At 45.7% G+C, this 23,800-nt stretch overlaps 1 protein-coding gene across 6 annotated transcripts in view; it reads left to right on the top strand.

Annotated features, from left to right (window-relative positions):
- Positions 1-23,800, top strand: part of jade1 (jade family PHD finger 1) — a 156,287-nt gene that overhangs the window by 27,538 nt on the left and 104,949 nt on the right. For 3 of the 6 annotated variants that reach the window (XM_038792525.1, XM_038792526.1, XM_038792524.1), the window contains 2 exons: positions 11,532-11,722; positions 16,628-16,674. The exons of 1 other annotated variant lie outside the window; for it this stretch is intronic. In XM_038792525.1, the coding sequence (XP_038648453.1) occupies positions 16,665-16,674 (10 nt within the window). In that variant the 5' untranslated portion in view covers positions 11,532-11,722; positions 16,628-16,664. The remainder of the gene's footprint in view (positions 1-11,531; positions 11,723-16,627; positions 16,675-23,800) is intronic. 2 more of the 6 variants (XM_038792529.1, XM_038792523.1) reach the window with 1 other exon arrangement.

Raw genomic sequence — 23,800 nt, 5'->3', positions numbered from 1 at the left:
ACCTCTTAACAGGAACATTAACTCAACTTTATTACCGGGACCTTGATCTACACTGCACCTTCCCTTTTACTATGGTTATGGAGACAGCACCACATGTGGTCTGACTGGTACATCATGGAGTGACCAGATCACCTCTTCTTTGCATTCTGCCATGGTACTGATGAATCCCTGTGCACTATCTTTTATTGCAGGCATACACGGAGCCGATGGTAGCAATCTTTCGGCAATAAATTCCAAGTTGTCATTTCCCCGGTTCTTGGTGTTGTTGTCTGGCTAACAAATTCCTACTGTTGTCTCCCCTTCCCAATCTCTGCCTCTCCCACCCCCACCACCCCAAATTTCATCCTTTCAAGTTTTCCGCTTCCAATTTCCAGTGTTTATCCCTTGTTTTTTTCTTCAATCTTGCTGTGTTCCGGGGTACCGACACATCTGTGGTATCTCCACCCAAATGGCATACTTTGTGAGTGTTATTAAATTGACGAGGAAGGCAAGGGAAGGACTTGCATTCGTATAGTTCTTTTCGTGACCACTGGATGTCTCAAAGCGCTTCACAGCCAATGGAATATTTTTTGAAGTGTAGCCACTGTTCTAATGTAGGAAAACCCGGCAGCCCGGCTGTGCACAGAAAACCTCAATCTGACAATGACCAGATGCAGTAATTTGTATTTACAATGTCGACTGAGATAAATATTGGCCAGGACACAAGGGATACCTTCACTGCTCTTATTTGAATTAGTGCCATAAGATCTTTTACATCCCCCTGAGAGGGTAGGCGGGTCCAAGGTTTAACGTTTCGTCTGAAAAATGGTACCTCCAACAGTGCGGCGCTCCCTTAGTAATGTACTGAGGTGCCAGTCTTGATTTTGGTTTCAGGTCCTGAAGTGGAACTTGAAACCAGACTTTGTGACTCAGAAACATTAGGAGAAACACGATAACGATGCCCTCACCTCACTGAATATCCACACACCATATGGATGTTTTGAAGCAAATCTGTGCACAGGGGAAAAATATTGCAAATGATAAGAAACAAGTTTGTTATCGTATGTCTAACACCTACAGTTTCCACAGTCTGCAGATAGTATGGCACATTTAACACATAATAACTTTATTCTCTGAAGTTCGAAAAAGTCATAAAGTTAAACAATCGTCTCACTGGCATTCTGGAGTGGGTTGTCCATCAATTCACTGAATTCATAATTCAGTCCAGTTGAGTAGCTATTCCACTTTAATAAAGGTTTTGTTCTATTGTACCTGCAGACTGGTGTTAGAGAAAAATGTATTTGGAGACTATATATAGACTGAACTTTGTGATCGGGATGAGAGAAGGCCTTGTTTTATAACCTTTCGTTGTTCATTAATGAGTAATAATAGAATCTACTTTCCGATGTGCAGCCGAATGTCCTCCAGTATTTCATTCCAACTATATCATGAAATTTGCCTCTTTGTTTAACGAGTGCATGACGGAATAATCTGATTATTGTGCTGCTGCCAAGGTCACATAGTTGAAGATTTTGACTGCCGCTTCAATTAAGTACAAATGTGTTGAATCTTATTGGCGGAGAAATCTGACTTCTAAGGCAGCACGGTGGCACAGTGGTTAGCACTGCTGCCACATAGCGCCAGGGACCCGGGACCGATTCCGACTGTGTGGAGTTAGAGCGTTCTCCCCGCGTCTGTGTCGGTTTCCAGGTGCTCCAGTTTCCTCCCACAGTCCAAAATGTGCAGGTTAGATGGATTGGCCATGCTAAATTGGCCTTGAGTATACAACGGTTAGATGGGGACCCGGGGAAAGGGCGGGAGATTGGTCCTAGGTCGGGTGCTTATTTCAGAGGGTCGGTGCAGACTCGATGGGCCGAGTGGCCTCCTTCTGCACTGTAGGGATCTATGATTCTATGAATACTGGTGGGCTAAAGAATGCCCAAAGCTTGGGTGTCAGATGATGATGGCCTGAGAGGGGGTTGATTTGATTGCATCACAATCATAATCATAATCAGAGTATCAAAGTCCGAGTGGTTTATAATGTTTATTTGAGCCCTGGAGATAAGATAGCAACCATGTAGTCATTTCCCGATATCCCTTTTTACTTGCGTGCCTGTAGTGACTCTTTGTGTTTATTGCACTTTTTGTGAGCTCCATATGATTTTGATGTGATGGGACTCTGACACCATAGGTGGCTGATTAGTTTAGTGACACGATCTGCTTTTCATTTACTGAGCCAATATGTCCATTTGTTGTTTAATTGTTGAGAAGAATAGCCTCTCTTTGTGCTGCTTGTTTGAGTGTTGGTGGCGAGAAGAATCAGGTTTTCATGGTGGGTCAGCTGGGGAGGAACAAGGATTCATCTGAAGCAATCTAAGTAGGTCTAAAGATTTGTCGGAGCGAGGATTTAAAATAAAATCTGGTACTGTTAGAATATGTGTGCATATTGTTTCTTTCCATATGAGCCATATCCAGTCGCGTGCAACTCCTCATGCTTTTTATCATTCCTTTTGAAGCCACTATTCAATTCTCTTCTAAAAATAATTTATAGACTGCCTTGTGGACTGTGGAGTATTTCACATTGTGACCACCCTCTGTGCAAATTTTTTTCAACTATTCCTTTCATTCTTTTTATGATCATTTAAATGTTTTGCCCTCCCACCAACTAAAGAAACCAACTAACACTAGTATTGCAATCTTTCAAAACCGTGGCAACTTTATATAGTTGCCCCGTTCAAAAAAAGTGTAGCTTTGCAAGTTTCCCGTTACCCCGCAAAGAGGTAATATCCTAGTGAATCTATTTTTATTTTTTAAAATTTAGTGTACCCAATTCATTTTTTCCAATTAAGGGGCAATTTAACATGGCCAATCCACCTACCCTGCACATCTTTGTGGTGCGGGGCGAAACCCACGCAAACACGGGAGAATGTGCAAACTCCACACGGACAGTGACCCAGGGCCGGGATTCGAACCAGGGACCTCGGCGCCGTGAGACAGCAGTGCTCACCACTGTCCTGCCCTCTAGTGAATCTATTCTGCACATTTCCTGTAATTTGTCTGTTTTTCCAATGAAGGGTCAATTTAGCATCGCCAATCCACCTACACTGCTCATCTTTGGGTTGCAGAGGTGAGATCCACGCAGACATGGGGACTATAATTTGTCTTGTAATATATTTTTGAAAATTGAAGTAAAATGCATTACCATATGCTACCCATGCTTCACTATTTTCTAATTAATTCTTTGTATGTGAGTGTCACTGACAAGGTTAACATTTGTTGCCCATCCCTAACTGCCCTTGAACTGGGTGGTTTTTCTTTATAATCTTTATTAGTGTCACAAGTAGGCTTACATTAACACCGCAATGAAGTTACTGTGAAAATCCCCTCGTCGCCACACTCTGGCGCCTGTTCGGGTACACGGAGGGAGAATTCAGAATGTCCAATTCACCCAACATAGGGCGTTTAGGTAAATGGAGGTTGGGGGGTTGGGGGCGGGGGGGGGGGGGGGGGGGGGGGGGGGGCGGGGGGGGGGGGGGGCGCGGTGCGGTGGTGCTGGAGATGCACGCAGGCCAAACTGGGTGAGAACAGTAGATTTCATCCCCTAAAGGGCATTAATGAATGTTAGTATTTACGACAGCCTGGTAGTTTCATGGTGACCATTACTGAGACAGATTTATTTATTAATTGAATTTAAATTCCCCAGCTGCCATAGTAGGATTTGAACATTAGTTCAAATTACAGCATTAGTCTGGGCCCTTTGTTTACTAGTCCAGTAACATTACCACTATGCTGCCTTCCTCCTACTCTTCCTACTTTCTTGACGGCGGTAGTTGTTGTTGATAAAATGGGCTAATTTTAATTCCCCCCACCCCCCACCCCTGCTTACCCCACTCCACCTACCCTCGCAGTGCCCTCATGCGCCTGAAAAAGAATGATGGAATTCCCCACCGTACTAGTGTTTAAAGTTCAATATTTCAAAAGCGAGAAGCGGATCTTGACGTGTTTTATGTCTTTGCTATGTCCTGATGTGTTCTCTCATTCTAACGCTGCCTTCCAGTGACCTGCTAAAATGCTGAGATGGAGGTTTTAAAAATAGCACTAACCAAATATGAAAAGTTAGGAAATGTGAAAATGAAAATGAAAATCACTTATTGTCACGAGTAGGCTTCAATGAAGTTACTGTGAAAAGCCCCTAGTCGCCACATTCCGCCGCCTGTCCAGGTAGGCTGGTACGGGAAATGTTGCAAGTCATTCCTGTATGCCTCCTGTAAAAGTTGTGCTTGCTTTCTCAAAGTGTGTAATTCCCAATGCCTGCTTCATTGACTGAGAATGAGTTACTCAGAGGTCTTGTACCAACAAAGCGATGTTACATGGCTGGCACACATGCGCGTGTGATGTCGACCAAGAGCAGAATGATAATTTGACTTTGAGACGTTGCATTTCTAATTCTCTACCTGCTATGTGATCTCCGTTGAGGATAGGTGGCTGTTCTTGTCACTTTATTGCTAGTGGTTCCAAATCTGTTGAAATGACTGCATGAAAATGACGTAGTTGCACCCTCTTGCCCTGAAGGATTTGCATTGATAATTGTACTGGAACCAGGCAAACTCTAAAAATAGCTGGGCCTGTTGCTGCTGTCCCTGGAGTGTGAACACTTTCAAACCCTGGAATGAAAATACATCAGAAAGTATTTCAGAATGTCGAGAGCGTCGGGAGAGTGAGGGAGACCACACAGCAGCCTCAAGAATTTAAACATGTGCCTCATCCAGTGGAGTCCAGGATCTAGCTACCTGTGTGATTGAGGGCAAAGTCTGCCAGGTTGGATGAGAAAACTGCCCATGGCAGCGCACTGCAGGAGATCATTCAAATGAAGGGAGTGAAAAGGAATGTGGTAGGAACAAGGGACAGTCTAGGCCGGGGTGAGGAGGGGCTATAGCTGCTGTTCCCTGCACTGGGTTACCGCGAGTTTCAAAGCTCATGTTGCCTGCTCATTGCCGGGGCCAAGGACATCTTTTCACAGCTGGAGAAGATCTCAGAGTGGGAGGATCCAGTTGTTACAGCACAGGTAGGATCTAGTGACATAGGCAGAACGGCTGAGAGAGCATGAGGTGCGGGGACCAAAACTAAAAGGCAAAACCTCACAGATAATCGTTACCGGAACCTAATGGAATTGAAATCGGGAAAAACTGATTTGAAGGTTAATTGCCTGACTGAAAGAGTGGTGCAGGAGGCCAGTACCGTGGATCAAGGGAGCTCTATCTTTGAGAAGGGCCCCATTTAAATGGGCAGCTCGGTAGCATAGTGGTTAGCACAATTGCTTCACAGCTCCAGGGTCCCAGGTTCAATTCCCGGCTTGGGTCGCTCTCTGTGCGAAGTCTGCACCTTCTCCCCGTGTGTGCGTGGGTTTCCTCCGGGTGCTCCGGTTTCCTCCCACAATCCAAAGATGTGCAGGTTAGGTGGATTGGCCAGGCTAAATTGCCCTTAGTGTCCAAAACTGCCCTTAGTGTTGGGTGGGGTTACTGGATTATGGGGATAGTGTGGAGGTGTGGGCTTGGGTGGGTTGCTCTTTCCAAGAGCTGGTGCAGACTCGATGGGCCGAATGGCCTCCTTTTGCATGTAAATTCTGTGATTCCAAATTGGGCTGGGATTAGGGTTTGCACAAATCAAACAGGATTTAAAACAAATGAAAGGAGTGGGAAGATTCAGGAAACATTAAATTCAAAAGCAATGGAGAAATGGCGAGGGTTTGGAGCAAGAGTAACGATTTGAAATTGAGCAGAATGGTACAGAGAGTTTACCGAAGATACTGCGAGAAGTAGTTCCTCCTCATCTCAGTTTTAAATCTACCGCCTCTCAACTTACATCTGTGACCTCTCGTTCTAGATTGCCCCACAAGGGGGAATATTTGGACTGCATTACTTTATCAATCCCATTGAGCATTTTATACACCTTGATCAGATCCTCTCTCATTCCTCTAAACTCCAGCGAGTATAAGCCCAAACTGTTTAATCTCTCCTCGTACATCAACCCCATCATCTCCGGAATCAATCTGGTGAACCTCCTCTGAACTACCTCCAATGCCACCACATCCTTCCTCAAATAAGGGGACCAAAACTGGACACAATACTCCAGATGTGGTCTCACCAACACCGTATACAATTGCAACAGCACTTCTCTACTTTTATACTCCAGTCCTTTTGCAATAAATGCTAAAAATCCATTTGCCATTTTTAGTACATGCTGTACCTGCATACCGACTTCCTGAGATTCATGAACAAGACACGCAGATTGCTCTGCCCAGATGCATTTTGAATTTTCTTTCCATTTAGATAATAATTTGCCTTTCTATTTTTTCGGCCAAAATTGATAACCTCACACTTATCCACATTAAACTCCATCTACCAAATATTGGCCCATTCTCCCAGCCTATCTAAAGCTGTCTGTGAACTCTTTAGAACATAGAATTTGCAGTGCAGAAGGAGGCCATTTGGCCCATCGGGTCTGCACCGGCCCTTGGAAAGAGCACCCCACTTAAGTCCCACACCGCCACCCTATCCCTGTAACCCCACCTAGCCTTTTTGGACACTAAGGGCAATTTAGCATGGCCAATCCACCTAACCTGCACATCTTTGGACTGTGGGAGGAAACCGGAGCACCCAGGGGAAACCCAGGCAGATACGGGGAGAACGTGCAGACTCTGCACAGACAGTGACCCAAGCCAGGAATCGAACCTGGGACCCTGACACTGTGAAGCAACCGTGCTACTGTGCTATTGTGCTGTCCACGGTTCTCTTCACTGCCTGCTTTCCCATCTATTTTAATATCATCTACAGATTTTGCTATATTACACTCTATTTCTGCTTTCAGATAATTTATAAAGATTGTAAACAGTTGAGGTTTGAGGACTGACCCCTGCGGCACCCCGCGCGTTACAGTTCACCAGCCAGAGAAGGATCCATTTATCCTAACCCTCTGCTTTCTGTCAGTCAGCCAATCCGCAATCCAATCTAGTACTCTACCCCAATCCCCTGCAATCTCACCTTCTGGATCAGTCTTTTATACGGCACCTTGTCAAATGCCTTCCTGAAGTCTAGATATGCCACATCCATAGGTTCCCCATTATCTACCTTGCTGGTTACATCCTCAAAGTTAAAGAGGTTTAAAATGTTGCCAAAAAAATCTGCAAGGCAGAGGATTGGGAGGACCTTAAAATTCAGCAGAGGATGCCCACAAAATTCATGAAGGAAGAGAAGAAAAGATATGAGAGTAAGCTATCTGGAGACAAAAAACAGATTGTAGAAACTTCTATAGGTATTAAAAAGAGATTAATGAGAATAAAAATGAGGCTCTTGGAGGAAGAGACCGGGAAGACATTCTAAAAGGGAATAAGGAAATGACAGATATTAAATGAATGCTTTGTACATGTCTTCATGGTGGAAGGTGCACAAACATTCCAGAATTAGCAGGAAAATAAGGTAGTCAAGGAAAACAAGGAACTGAAGGATATTGACAAAAATAAGAAATGGAGAAATTAATGATACTAAAAGTTAATAAATTCCTCATGCCTGATGGCCTAAATCGTAGGGTTTTCAAAGAGTGGCTGTAGCAATAGTCAATGCATTGGTTTTGAACTTTCAGAATATCCTAGATTCTGGAAACAGAACCCCACTATTCAAGAAAGGAGGGAGAGAGACAATGCTAAATTATAAAATGATAGGATCAGTTATTAGGGTCCAGTAAGAGGATGACTCAGAAATCATAATACAATTAGGCCGAGTCAGCATAGAATTGTTAAAGGAAAGAGTGTTTGATAAATCTTTTGGAGTATTTTGTTGTAACTAATCAGGTGGATAAGGGGCAACCAGTGGATGTAAAGTATTTGGATTTTCCCAAAGCATTAGGTAAAGTACCACTCACATAATTATTACACAAAATTAGGATTCATGGGACTGGGTCTAATATATTAACTTGTTTTTAAGATTATCCGATTGTCTGCAGAACCAGTGGGAATTCACACTGGTCCAGAACAAGTCTGGGGCAACATGGCGTGTACATGTAGGCACTTACCTGAAGAAGGCCTGGGGCAGCTCGCGGTGATGAAGACAAGATGGAGATCTCTAGCGACTGGACTCTGAAGCACCACATGCAGCATTGGGTGGGTGGGACATCGACTATATGGATCCTCTCTGCACAAGGAATGGGGGAAGGTTGGGTTGTAGGGTAAAGAGAGAGATTCTGTGGGGATCGTAGAAAGGTTGAGCTGGTATGGGAGGGGAAGGTGAGAAGGGTCATGTTGGAATGCGGGTGGAGGGAGGTGGTTGTGCAAGTGTGAAGGGACATGGGGCGTGTAGAGGGGAAGGGCTTCAGAGGGAGGGGTCAGTGGAGTCAATGGAGGATTAAGGGAGCAGTGGAAGCCATAGAGTGGGAGAATGAGGGCGTGGCAATGTCAAGTGAAGGTTCGCTGAAGATTGTTGGTGATGTGGATTCGGGAGGGTCGACAGGATGAGAGAGGCGAGGGTGACTGGGGAGGTCGAAAGTGATTCCTTTGTATCGAGAGGGTGGGGGTGTGGAGGGTGCGGGTGACGGAGGAGGGGAAAGGGTGTTAGACTGGATTCAAATGTTACTAGCACCATGGCTGCAGGCAACAATGCAGAGCGTGTGGTGGAGATCTCGAGACGCTGCATGGGAGTTGGGACATCTGGGGTTGGCGGAGATGCAATCCAGTTCAGCTGGACAACTGAAAGGGGAACGTAGCATGTAGCACTTACAGTGCTAGGCCCTTGGGACAGATCAGTGTGTGAAGAGCAAAGGCTCAGTGTGTGCTGGAGACTTCTTGTACATGGCTCGCAAGGTTCCTGGCAAATACCTTTGCCTTGCTGTACATACCTGATTCTGCAGGACATGGGGTGCCACTCGGAAGAGGTTGGGTGCAGGGGGCCTTCGCACAGGCTTAACTAAACCACAAAAGACATGATTAAATTGCAAGTGAACTAGGTTTATAAAAGGGTGTTATTTGTACCAATTAAAGTGCACCTGTACAACCATGTGCAAATTTAGACCTTCTAAATTTTGTTTCCTGACCACTTCTTCTCAGTGCTCTTCAACATCTGAAGCAGTGGTGGAGGCAGCTTGCAGACTAGCTTGTCCTGTTGTCTTGAGTGACCTTGGCAGCCATCCTCTGGAGACCCAAGGAATGGACAGTCCCTTCTTACTCTGGCTGCTCCCTCTGGTGACAGAACAACGCTGAAAGGGTCTCTGGTAAAGGGGATTCTGATGGACCGCGTACCCTCAGAGATTCCTGAGTGGAGGTCCAGGGGTGTTGAATGGCCACTCTTCCTCCTTTGGGTGCTCGAAGGCCTCATCCTGACTCCATGAGGGGAAGGGGCAACTGGAGGGAAATCATGGTGCCCTTAGCCTCTCTTGCATAGCCACAGCAAAAGCTCACCCATGGCTTCAGTGATGGTGTGAAGGACTGCATGCACCTCTGGCAGAATCTGCTGGATTAGATTCTCCATGGAGTCAGCCATCCTTCCCATGGAGACCTCTACATGTGCACAGGTTGGCACTACTTCATCAGACAGCAGACAGATGGTTTCCTCTGCCTCACGTGCCACCTTGTTGCGGACCTCCGACACCTCTGCCTGATTTTCCCTTGTCCCTTGCTGCCTCTGCATCATCTCTTGGAAGGCCGATTCCAGAGGCACATCATCAAACTCTGACATCGCAGATGCCTCTTCCTTAGCACTCCTCCAAATGCCAGTGAGCTTGGACGACCCTGCCTCCAACTGCTGTGGATGCGTGTCCATCCAATGACCACCATAATGTGAGAGCCTTCCTAAACTAGAAGTAATACTCACAGAGGTGTATGTCCTGGGCTGGTGGATAGTGCTGGTGGCTGCTGTGATGTCACTGCAGATGCACTGTATTCACTAGCGATGTCCTGGTCCCTCTCGGCTTGCGTGCGGGCTGGACGGGGATTCCTGAGTCTTGGGCCTTGCCTTCACCTGTAAGTGAGAGAGTGAGAGCCTGCATGTGCTGCCTCCAACATGGAGGCACCCTTGACTCTTCAGTTTCTATGAGACGCATGCACCCTTCCTGGATGGAGGCTGCAGGCTACTCTCTCCATCTCTGATGGATTTGTTTCCCTCACCCCCCTCGACCCACCGCCAGTTGGGCTGCATGCTCCTTAAAGTCGGTCAGTTTTTCAAGTGTGGTTGACTCCCTCATTTTTTCTGTCTCTCTTCTATTATGGCTTAACTTATCCTATCAAAAAGAGAAGATGGGGGTTGTGAGCAACCGGGTTTCAGTTATCTTTCTCATGCTTCGATCTTACAAATAACCCACTGGATTGTGTACCGCCTGAATGATGCATGTAGGTTGTCCAGAAGGGTTCTGACCAGTTCTCCAGAGCAGTGGGTCCATGAAGATTTAAGGATAAGGCTCAGAGAGGCATGTCATTAATGCCATCAAGGTGCCCCCAAGACTTAAGCTCCTCCCCACCCCACACCATGTTTCCTCTCTCACAGACAGAATGTGAGGTCTCCGTGTGGAAGAGTGAGCGACCTACAATGACCTCTCCACCTGCAGAGTAGATGGACTGTAGTGGGGCTATGAGGCATCACCGTATCACTTTGCCACTGCCATGTTCCCTGTAACATTCATTGACATGAGTGTGTAAGCAGCTTAATTTACCCTAGTGGTGTGAATGAAGTCATTCATCTTTTTTGACATAGCAGGGCTATCCTCTGCTGCAGACAGTGGGCACTTTCCGGTGGATAGAGGACGTTCCTCCATTTGAGCGAGCAGGGCGCCCAGGGAGGCTTCATTGAAATTGTCCGCCGGGGCGCGCTGTACTCTTCTGGCCAGCTTCTCACTCAGCACGGTGGGTAAGTTGCTATCTTTGTGCCTTTGAAAAAGGCACAAAACCTCAGGAAACCCACCGATCTGCAAAATGAATGAAGCCGGGGTCATGCGAACTGTGCGGATTCTCATTCGCTCCGCTGCGGAATACACCTTGTCCTCACCCCCACCGCGGGACATAGTCTCAGAAGGAAAAATCCCGCCTATTGTCTTTAATAAAACAACAAAAGGCTTCCTAGATCAGTAATACAGAAATTCACTAAACCAAAGGTGAAAATTGATAAGGGATATGATATCAGAGAGAGCATCAGTGGATTCTGAATTTTTCTTTTGCTCAAGAAGGAAGAAAGTTGGCTTTTATATAAAAAAATCTCAATAACATAAACATGACAAAGTTCTGATTTGTGGTAGCTAACCTTTTTCATGGCAGTCTTTCAATCCATTGTCTTCATGCGCTGTAAATCCATAGCCAAGTTGGTGGAAAATTGCTTTCCAAACTTAACATTATGTCCTTGACTGAAGGATCAAAGGCAGCTAATCATTTTTTTTTAAATAGTGCGCTTACCGAAACATTGGCAACTATATGGATGACTGAACTGTTAACTAGAAAATTGTGGTGATGGAAAAGCTCTTTTGTGTGCTGTGAAAGTTGAGGTTGATGTGAAATTCTCTTTTTGCATGTTGCGTTGCAGAACCACTTCTACTGCAATACATTGGGACTGCCTGCATTCCGAATTTGCCTCATTTACATTGCGGGGGCAGGTCCAGAGCACTGGACCAACTGCAGATGGACACGATTTGCCCACAGAGAGCAGTTGCTCCTGCACAGCAACGTTGAGGCGTTTTAAGTGCACACCCACATGCCAGTGGATTATTCGTACAGGTCAGTCATTTAAAAACATCTATTGCTGCTGTGTAGACACATAGAAAGAGTAGGCCACTTGTAGCCAGAAATCTATTTATGGTTGTTTAGCTTCTTTGCTGCATCGAAATGCCCTGAAGGATTTCGGAAATGCATTGTAGACAGCACAGAAATTACAGGGGATGTCGAAGGAGTGACCATGAAGATAGGTTTTGAGTAGCTTTATAATGGGAGGCTGAAATGTAGCATGGCAAAGGGGTTTATAGAGAGGATGCCAAAGGGTGGGGGCAATACAGCTGAAGGGTCTGCTGCCTACAATGATAAGGGGGGGGGGGGGGGGGGGTGAGGGGGGGGGGGGGGGTGCAGGTGGTGATGGTGACACACAGTATACCAGAGTCAGAAAACTGGGAAATGCATGTTGGGGTTACAGGACAGGAGGAGTTTGCAGGAGTAGAATGTGGCGAGACTAGATTATACAAAATATTGAAGATTACTTGGAGATGTATGAGCCAATAGAAATCAGCAAGGGCGGCAATGATAGATGAGTGAGACTTATTACAAGATAAGGTGAGTTAGAGTTTGTGTGGAATGAAGCTTGGGAGGCAAATGTGGAGTATTTTGGAGAAGGTTGAAGGCATGGAAGAGTGTTTCAGTGGCAGTGGACCGATGAAGGCTGGGGTTATTCGGGAAGCAGAGGAGGATGATCTCAATGAGGGATCGGTGGGGGGGGGATCCAAGACTTTTTTTCGCAGAATCTGAACCGATGTTGGAATTCTTTGCAGGGTTCACCCTGAATGAGCAGCCAGCAAGGGCAATAGAATCAAGAGCCACACCTGGAGTATTGTGTTCAGTTTTGGTCTCCTTACTTGAGAAAGGATGTACTGGCGCTGGAGGGTGTGCAGAGGAGATTCACTAGGTTAATCCCAGAGCTGAAGGGGTTGGATTATGAGGAGAGGTTGAGTAGACTGGGACTGTACTCGTTGGAATTTAGAAGGATGAGGGGGGATCTTATAGAAACATTTAAAATTATGAAGGGAATAGATAGGATAGATGCGGGCAGGTTGTTTCCACTGGCGGGTGACAGCAGAACTAGGGGGCATAGCCTCAAAATAAGGGGAAGTAGATTTAGAACTGAGTTTAGGAGGAACTTCTTCACCCAAAGGGTTGTGAATCTATGGAATTCCTTGCCCAGTGAAGCAGTTGAGGCTCCTTCATTACATGTTTTTAAGGTAAAGATAGATAGTTTTTTGAAGAATAAAGGGATTAAGGGTTATGGTGTTCGGGCCGGAAAGTGGAGCTGAGTCCACAAAAGATCAGCCATGATCTAATTGAATGGCGGAGCAGGCTCGAGGGGCCAGATGGCCTACTCCTGCTCCTAGTTCTTATGTTCTTATGTTCTTAAGAGCTAATGTACAAAGTTCTAAGATAGATTGGAATAAGATGGCTTAAGCTATTCCTGTGCAGAAGAAAGCTCTGCTTTATTAGGTGTGGTTACGGGGATAGGGTGGGGGAGTCAGACTGGTAACGTGCTCTTTCAGAAGGTCCAGACTCGATGGGTCAAATGACCTCCTGCATTGGAGGGACTCAATGGATTCACAACTCACTGTTGGATGGGTAGTCAGATGGTACATCAACAGTTTTGGAGTTGAAGATGGCAACATACAGCCAAAGCTGAAGTTGGCAGCATTAATTTTGAATTTGGTGTATCACATGGAATGGAGGGACTATCCAGGTGAATACCAAGGATGGAACCTTTTGGGGTGAAGTTGAAATGACGAAAAAGGCATAGTAGGAGGAGCAATTGCAACAAATGTGCCATCTGTTTAGAAGTGGAAAGAAATAGATGATTCCCTGAAGGTGGTTTGAGTAGAATGGTGAAGGAGGATGGAATAATCAACTGGATTGAGAGATCGAGGAGGATATAGATAGTTAGCACACTGTATTGTGGTGGACAGTTCATGGTTGGCACCACCAAACAACATCAGTTATACTGGCGAGTTGAAACAATGGGATTAGCTTCGATGGCCGAGGCTACTTTGGACATTACAGTTCTCTGCCTTTGTGGGCTTCCTAGCCATATGGAAATCTTTCTTCTTATTAAATATTATAGTCTGTTACACCACTGCTGAATTCTCTTTGGCTAATGTTTGTGGAATATTGTACAGCTGTCCAGTATTACTGTCTGGAAGTAGAGAACTGGAGAGTACTGTAAATACACAGTAGGATAGCTGGCCTAGAAATAATGGGCTGAATGGCCCCCTTATACGCTATAATAATGATCCTCGCAGAAAACAAAGGGACATGCTGGCAACACTTTTTTTGTCTTGCTTTCATTTGGATAACTCGCAAGATTTTTCCAATAGTAACGGGAACAGCAATTTATACTGCATGAGAAGAGATTGCTGATTGGTTGGCAAGTGGATTCTGATTGGTGGAGGCATTGCATGGAGAATGCAGCATGGAACAGTTAACTGCTCAGCATTGTACAAATTCACACCGAGCAGGTGGACAGGAGCAGGAGTTACTGCTCCCCTACCCTTTTGTTAGTTGAAAATACGATACAATTTGTGAATATGTTGAGTGTAATTCTTAGCACAATCAGGATTGTTTAGCGGATGTGATTGGACAACACCTGAAAAACAAGGTAGATTGCCACTTGGGTGTGCATTGTGGCTTATCTAGGCATATTGGTAGCCACATTTATTCATAAAAGAGAGCCCTGGCCTGTGCAGACAGAAGGAACGTGTCCACACACTGAGCCTTTTCTTTCAATTAAACAAAAGCACATGGCAGTAATCGACCTGCGCAGTTTGAATTTGAACTAAGATGGGCCATTAAATATTCCATGCTGCAGTCTCCATGGTAATGCCTCGACCAATCAGAGCCCACTTGCCAAAATATGAGCACCCTCTTCCCATGTAATATAAATTGTTGTGCCCCTGTTTATGTTGGGAAATTCTTGCAAGTTATTCTGATGAGTGCAAGGCGAGAAGTTTTGGTAGCATGCCTCTTTTTTTGTAAGCAACTCTCAAGTTCTGTACTACCCAGACAAATAATGACTCCACGATAGAATCAAATATCGGGAAGTATGTTATGAGGATGCACGTGATTTAGGAGCTCTTGAGATCTCCTGACCTGTGAGAGTGGCTGTTTACTCAGTCAGTTTAACATGAACAATGTGTTAAAAGCCAGAAGTATGCTACCTCCTGTCGCATTTCTTACACTATATGTCGTTTATGTTTCCAAGCTTTGCTACTGGAGCTTGGATTTGCTGTCATCACTGCTATTTCGCCGTTGTCATATTCAGATTATTCCATGTAGCTCTGTCTTGTGTAATTGGAAAGGAGGGATATTTCACTTAGGGCAGCACGGTGGCATTGTGGATAGCACAATTGCTTCACAGCTCCAGCGTCCCAGGTTCGATTCCCGGCTTAGGTCACTGTCTGTGCGGAGTCTGCACATTCTCCCTGTGTGCACGTGGGTTTCCTCCAGGTGCTCCGGTTTCCTCCCACAGTCCAAAGATGTGCGGTTAGGTGGATTGGCCATGCTAAAATTGCCCATAATGTCCAAAATTGCTCTTAGTGTTGGGTGGGGTTACTGGGTTATGGGGATAGGGTGGAGGTTGGATAGGGTGCTCTTTCCAAGAGCTGGTGCCGATTCGATGGACCGAATGGCCTCATTTTGCACTGTAAATTCTATGAATCTATAATTCACAAGACTGAAACCAAAATAAATCAGCATAGTCCATTGAAGGAAACAGGGGTAATTTTCCTCCAGTGATCTGCAGAGCGGTACACTGCTGCCCACAACAACCCATTTGTTTTTGTGGAACTACATTCGACATACAGTTTTCCATGGTCCAGATTCCGGCTGGACACTCCAGGGGTTGTTTCAGTGCGCCGACAGGAACGTTGGGACAATGGTGCACGTGGCGGATCTGCACACGTGAAGTTGCAAAGTAGTATTTCCCCAAGTCCGGAATACCTACCGTATATACTCGCGTAACATGCGACTTTTGAGCACCTAATTTGAAGCCTAAATTTCGGGGGTCGCATGATACGCGGGGTACAAAAATCGCGGGTGTGAAATGCTGGCAAAGATAAGTCACATAGCATCCAGCTGGCTTTACTAGCGTCGTTCAGCCACTTGCCGTTTCCATTCATAAAAACATGAATGGAAACGGCAAGTGGCTGAACATCTTCCCATCAGAATACTACTCTTCAGATTTTGACCACAGCATTCTGATGGGACGATGTTCAGCCACTTGACGTTTCCATTCATGTTTTTATGAATGGAAACGGCAAGTGGCTGAACAACGCGAGTAAAGCCAGCTGGAAAGCTGTTCGAATCGCGAACAGCTTTCACAGCAGAATCAACTCTGCAGAAACCACACACAATGATACCATTTGGAAGTTTTAGTTTCCAAAATTAATTTCCAAAAAAGTCACTCGCATGATACATGAGGTATACCATAAAATCATGTTTTGGGGACGAAAATTTAGGGGTCGTATGATACGCGAGATCGAAGGATACGCGAGTATATACGGTACTTATCGGCAGTAACGTGCGCATTGCTTTTTGCTGGTTTGCAGAAGGAGATTGGCCTCAGGAGGTGGGAATGGGGAATGTGACTAACTATGCATCTGAAAATGTGTTTGCAGCTTAGTTTGTCTCATAGCTTTACCTGCAGCAGTAGGGCTGCGGAAAAAATGGTTTAAGCAGGCAGAGTGTGGTTTGTTCACATAAAGTACGCATTTAGGCCTTTGAGGAGGAGGGGGGGTTAAATGCACATGACTTGTATGAGTCTCCAAAATAAACAGCTTAGGTATGGCTCATTTGTGTCCTTTTCTTTAACCTCTTTTGTGATGCTTCATTTCTCTTGCTGCATTACTTGTTTTCTTTGCTGTTATCCTTCATGCGTACTAGTCCGTTGGAAACGTAATCACCCTCTTGCAAGCTCAGCATGTTTCGAGGTAAGCGTCAAGTTTAAAAAAAAAGAAAAACCCTCCTCCAGCTCATTGTGCTTACAGAGAAGCTCTCAATGTGATGTAAAGATCTGACTGCCCCGCCACTTTATATTTCGGCTGAATGTGCTTGGGCTGTGTTTCATTAAAAAAAAAACTCACTTGTTTTAATCATTTCTCCTCAGCGGGTGTTAGCTGGTGTTTAATTGCGGACGTTCTGAGGCTGAAATTGGCTGATGTGTATGCGTTGTAATTATGTGAGCACAAAACTAATGTAAGCGGTGTGGAATATTTTTCATCAGGACAAAGGGACTCAACTTTCACAGTGGTGTCACTTTCGGTTCCACACTCTTGGTCGACCAGACTTCCATTTCAGTGGAGGCAGCTGGTGATTTGAATGGAATTTTTGCCCGTTTCCCAGATTTTCCCTCGTCGTAGCGAGAATCTGGGCCATAGGGTACAAAAGCTAGGAACTGTTGGTCAAGCCTAATAAAACACGGGTTCAGCCTCCACTGGGGTACTGTGTCCAATCCTGGGCACTTCAGGAAGGATTCGAAGGCATTGGAGAGGGCACACAAAATATTTATGAAAATGGATCCAAGGGTGAGGGACTTCAGTTCGAGAACAAAGAACAATACAGCACAGGAACAGGCTCTTCGGCCCTCAAAGCCTGCGCTGATCACGTGTCCTGTTTAGACCAACCGCCTGTATCCTTCTATACCCCGTCTGTTCATGTGCCTCTACAGATAAGTCTTAAAGGTTGCTAACGCAACTGCCTCAACCACCTCACTTGGCAGTGCATTCCAGGCCACCACCACTCTCTGTGTAAAAAAACTTGCCCCGCACATCTCCACTGAACTTGTGGCCCCTTGTAATTGTCATATCCGCCCTGGGAAAAAGCCCCCAACTGTTCACCCTATCTATACCCCGAATAATTTTATAAACTTCTATCAGGTCACCCCTCAGCCTCTGTGTCTCTCGGGAGAACAATTCCAGTTTATTCAATCTCTCCTCATAGCAATTACTCTCCATACCAGGCAACATCCAAAAACCTTTTCTGTACTCTCTCAAAAGCTTCCACCTCCTTCTGGTAGTGCGGTGACCAGAATTGGACACAGTATTCCAAATGTGGCTGAACCAACGTTCTATATAATTGTAACATAATTTTAGAGCTTTTATACTCGATACCCCGTCCTATGAAGGCAAGCATGCCATCTGCTTTCTTTACCACCATTTCCACCTATGCTGCCACTTTTACGGATCTGTGGACCTGCACGCCCAGATCTCTCTGTCTCTCTATGCTCCTGATGGTTCTGCCATTTATTTTATAGCTCCGACCTGAATTGGACGTAGCAAAATGTATCGCCTCACATTTGATTAAATTCCATCTGCCATTTCTCTGCCCAATTTTTCAGCCTATCTATGGGTAGACTGGTGAAGCTGGGGGGTCTGCCGTAGAAAAGGGATGGTTGAGACGAGATTTGATAGAGGTCTATAAAATTCGCGAGAAGTCTGGACTGAGTGGAGAGGGAGAGGCAGCTCCCCTTCCAGGAAGGATTGAGGACCTGAGGACATTGATTGGCATAAGATCCACATGCCACATGAGGAAAGCTCCTCTGTGTGTTGAGTGGTCAGGACGTGGAATACAGAGCCTGAGAATGTGGTGAAGACAGGTTCAACCGTGGCTTTCAAAAGGAAATTAGATAATGATCTGATGAGAGAAGAATTTTCAGGGCGACAAGAAAAAAACAGGGCAGTGGGACTGGCCGCGTTGCCCTTGCCAAGGGTCAGCATGGAGAGGCAGTCCAAACGGCCTCTCTCTATCCTGCAAACTATCCTGTCATCTTTGATGGGAAATTTAATTACTTAGAAAGTCGGTGCACATTTCAGTTAAATTTCCCAGGAAGCAACCAAGGATTTTAAAATTAATTCATGGGATGTGAGCTTTACTGGCTGGGCCAGCATTTATTGCTCACTCCTAATTTGCCTTGAGCTGAGTGGTTTGGTGGGCTATTTCAGAGGGTCAACCATGTTGTTGTGGGTCTGGAGTCACATGTAGGCCAGACAAGTTAAGGATAGCAGATTTCCTTCCCTAAAAGACATTAGTGAACTAGATGGGTTTTCACGATAGTTGAAAATGGTTTCATGGTGATTGCGAGACTTTAAGTTCCAGATTTTTTTATTGAATTCAAATTTCACCATCAGCCTTGGTGGGATTTGAACCTGGTTCCCCAGAGCATTCATAATAATAATAATCTTTATTGGTGTCACAAGTAGTGTTACATTAACGCTGCAATGACATCACTGTGAAAATCCCCTAGTCGCCACACTCCGGCACCTGTTCGGGTACACTGAGGGAGAATTCAGAACATCCAATTCACCTAACAAGCACGCCTTTCGGGACTTGTGGGAGGAAACCGGAGCGCCCGGAGGAAACCCACGCAGACACAGGGAGAACGTGCAGCCTCCGCACAGACAGTGACCCAAGCTGGGTCGAATCCCTGGCGCTGTGAAGCAACAGTGCTAACCACTGTGCTACTAGAGCTTTGACAAACGGTCATCTGGACTCGAAACCTTAGCTCCTTTCTCTCCCTACCAGACCTGCTGAGATTTTCCAGCATTTTCTCTTTGGTTTCAGATTCCAGTATCCGCAGTTATTTGCTTTTATACTGTGCTACCATGATTTGATTTGATTTGATTTATTGTCACATGTACCGAAGTACAGTGAAAAATATTTTTCTGCGGCCAAGGGAACGGACACAGTACGTATATAGTAGACAAAAAAAGAATATCGACAGTACATTGACAAATGATACATTGACAAACAGTGATTGGTTACAGTGCGGAACAAGGGGCCAAACAAAGCAAATATATGAGCAAGAGCAGCATTGGGCATCGTGAATAGTGTTCTTTCAGGGAACAGATCAGACTGACGGAGAGTTGTTGAGGCGTCTAGTAGCTGTGGGGAAGAAGCTGTTCCTATGTCTGGATGTGCAGGTCTTCAGACTTCTGTATCTTCTGCCTGATGGAAGGGTCTGGAAGAAGGTAAAGCCTGGGTGGGAGGGGTCTCTGATAATGCTATCTGCTTTCCTGAGGCAGCGGGAGGTGTAGACAGAATCAATGTGCGGGTGGAAAGCTTGTGCAATGCGTTGGGCTGAGTTCACCATACTCTGCAGTTTCTTGCAATCTTAGGCCGAGCAGTTGCCATACTCAAGCTGTGATGCAGCCGGATAGGATGCTCTCTATGTCACATCTGTAGAAGTTTGTGAGAGTCGATGCAGACATGCAGAATTTCTTTACCTTCCGTAGGAAGTAGAGACGTTGTTGGGTTTTCTTGACTTTTGCATCAACGTGAGTGGACCAGGACAGATTGTTGGTGATGGTGACCCCCAGGAACGTAAAGCTATCGACCATCTTCACTTCGGAGCCATTGATGCAGACGGGGGGGTGTGTCGTGCTACGCTTCCTGAAGTCGATGACCAGTTCCTTGGTCTTTCCGACATTTAGAGAGAGGTTGTTTCCGGTACACCATTCAACCAAGTGACCTATCTCCCTTCTGTAGTCTGACTCATCGTTGTTTGAGATATGACTCACCACAGTTGTATCATCTGCAAACTTATAGATTGAGTTGGAGTGAACTCAACTCCTCCCCTTAACCTGGGTCTCTGGATTACTAGCCCAGTGACAATCCTACGACACCACCACATCAGCAAGTTTGAATCAGGAAATTGCTATTTGTGCATAAAAGTGCATTTCTTTGTGACTCTTACCAAATCTTGTTAAGTTGTTGAAGAATTTAAAGTTCAACGGCTTTTTGTAGGTAGGTGTATGTTCGTCTTATCCGTATATTGTGGATTTTTACTTTTGGGCTAGAAAATTGGGGGAACAGTTCCTTTATGCAGAAGAATACACGAAGGAAAATATTTTCCAATGAACTTGCAGTAATGACCTCTTCAAAGAACAAAATCTGGGCTTAGAATTATTTATATGTTACACATCCTGCCAAGGATCATGAGAAGTAGGCTATAAACAAATCAGTTAACCTAATTTTAAGGTAACTTCAGTAAAACCAGTAGAGGTTCCTTGTTATGGTATCTGATACACTGAATCGGATTGTGACCGCCATAGCGATTTAGTGGTATTGTGGCTGGACTAATAATCCAGAGGCCCAGGCTCTGGGGACCCGGGTTCGAATTCCGCCATGGCAGATGGTGAAATTTGAATTCAATAAAAATCTGGAATTATAGGTCAAAAGATAACCATGACCATTGTCAATTGTCGCAAAAACCCATCTGATTCACTAATGTTCTTTAGGGAAGGAAATCTGTCGTCCTTACCTGGTCTGGCTTGCAAGTGACTTCAGATCCACAGCAATGTGGTTGACTCTTAAATGCACTCAGGCCAAGCCAGCGACCCCCACATCCCATGGACGAATAAAAAAAAATTAAATGATCCCATGAACAGATAAAAATGACTCTTTCCAGAATCCGGCAGAAAGACAGACACACGCACAGAAACACATGCACATAGAGGCACACGCATGTAGAGACACAGACACGCACACAAACACGCATACAGAGACAGACAGACATGCAAACAGACATGTGCACACAGAAATACATGCACACTGAGACATTCGCACACAGAGACACACAAACATACAGAGACACAGACACACAAATAGACACACAGCCACACACACATAGACACACACAGAAATGCATACATGGCATACATTCAATCATGGCTGATATTTTTCTCATCCCCATTCTCCTGCCGTCTCCCGATAACCCCTTATTAATCAAGAACCTATCTATCTCTGTTCTAAAGACACTCAGTGAATTGGCCTCAGCCTTCTGCGACAAAGAGTTCCACAGATTCACCATCCTCTGGCTGAAGAAATTCCTCCTCATCTCTGTTTTAAAGGATCGTCTCTTTAGTCTGAGATCGTGTCCTCTGCTTCTAGTTTTTCCTACAAGTGGAAACATCCTCTCCACGCCCACTCTATCCAGGCCCCGCAGTATCCAGTGTTGAGATAGTTATTGACGTCGCACTTGATATGGGGGGGGGGGCTGAACTTTTTCGAAATCCAGTAGTTAGCGATTAACTGTCAACTCAATTGTATTCAAAGGAATCTGCTGCGTAAAAATAAATTTTCCTCAGGAGAAATGGTTAAGCAGACAAACCTGAAAAATAGGACAAACTTTGGTCATTTATCAGTGAGATGTGGAAATGTATTTAATCCTTTTCTATGGAAGCAAAGTAGAATTGAGAGCATTGTTCTGCATCCATGTTTTAAGTAACAAGGCATCAGCTACACAGTTGAGAAAATGAAGACGTTGGAGATGGAACATACTGTGCGCACAGTGATATCTGCAGCGACAGAATAAATAAGAGCAGCAAGTCAGGGTTGAACAAAATGCCAAAGTGGCACTAGTGAACCGCCATGTGATTTCAGCCTATTGGATCTGGGGCATTCTATTGATTTAAAAATATATACATCGGGTGGAACAAAACCAAATAGCACTAAAATTATGTGCCCCGAGAAATAAGTATCCTTTTATGGGCCATTTCGGAAAACTGTCAACAAACAGCCAGTCCGATATCCTTTAGTTTGTTAAATTTACACAGAAGTAGAGCAGCATTAATGCTGTACAGCAGAAGGACATGAAGTTACAACAGCTCAGGGCGAAAGCAACGGATAGGATCAGCAATCACAGCGCTGGTTCCAGGAAGAATAGAAAACTGTGGATAGACTCGGCAGGTCTGGCAGTATTGGTGGCGGGAGAAACAGAGTTAATGGGCTGCATTATTGCTTTTTACACCCCACCCTCCCCACCCCAAGCTGGGCACATAAAGTGGGTCTTTCCGCCTACTCTGACCCAGTCCCCAAAGTACGTGGGCCACCGATTCCAAAATAAATAATTAATGCTGAAATTAACTTTGTCACCAAGCTAACTCAACAGAATATTACATTGCTCATGCCATAAAATGGTTGGTGCGGGGAGAGTGTTTGTCAAGCAAACTGCTTAATAAACGGGAAGGAAGGGCTGGGTATGTGCTTTGGGTAGTGTCCTGTGTTTGGGGGGGGGACGGGAAACGGACTAGGGTGGTTTATGGGAACCCTCCCCAAGATGTTGCAGCTACTTCGCCCTCTTGTTCTTCTCCGCTTGGCCACAAGAACCCACATTTCTGCACTCCTGTCCTCCCCATTCAATACCCTCGACCTGGCCTAAGTCATCCCGGGGCTGACCTGCAGTCCCATCAGTGCTTGAATTCCGGCACTGCTGAAACTGCTAGAGCTGCCAGCCGTCCTGGCTGGTACATCCCAGTGATTGAGGCCTGTCCCCCCCCCCCCCCCCCCCCCCCCCCAACCCCCCCACCTCCCCCACCCCGCCCTTCAAGGCTGGAAGTCCAGAGTGGAGGACGCTGTTTCTACGCCAAAGGTCAGGACACCGTCGGTGACCGTTCGCTGGCGAGGCCATCGTCTAAAATCTCGGACGTCTGAGTCTCCATGTTGGATTCCTCATCCTCCACTGCATGCAATTCAGTTTCGAGGCCCCCAGGGGGTGATGTCCCCAGGCCCCCTTGTGCCGGACCGGCAGGGCTGGAAGACGGTTCCTCCGGTGGGGTTTGTCTAACACTGGCCCCCTGCTCCGGAGGCGATCGAGGTGCTTCCACACCATCCATTCTCAAATCTTTCTTTGGTAAGATACCGATTCAATCTGTTTCACCGCGGTCCCTGGAATATACTGAACCGTCACCGAAGTTACGGACGTAGACTGGGCCCCCGTCGGAAACTTCTCATCTATGTCCCTCTGCCTCTGAACTGCCTCTGAAAGTCTTGACTATGTTCTACTTACCCGCTAACAGTGGGAAGGTTCGGCTAAGGCGGATTGGGAGCCTCCGCTTATCAACAGTTCCACCGGTGCCACTCCAGTTGTGGTGTGTGGTGTGGTCCGGTAGTTGAACAAAAAGCCTCGTTCCACGGATCCCGTGGTCTGTTTCCTCATACCCTTCTTCGCTCAACCACCATCTGAGGACAGGTGGTATGGGGCCGTCCGGATGTGCTTCACCCCGCTTATCTTCATGAAACTCTTCACTGGTGAACAGGGTACCATTGTCCACGACTAGT

Source organism: Scyliorhinus canicula, chromosome 3 (assembly GCF_902713615.1).
Source record: "Scyliorhinus canicula chromosome 3, sScyCan1.1, whole genome shotgun sequence".
NCBI lineage: Eukaryota > Metazoa > Chordata > Chondrichthyes > Carcharhiniformes > Scyliorhinidae > Scyliorhinus > Scyliorhinus canicula.
This window is presented reverse-complemented; position numbering and strand designations above follow the sequence as displayed.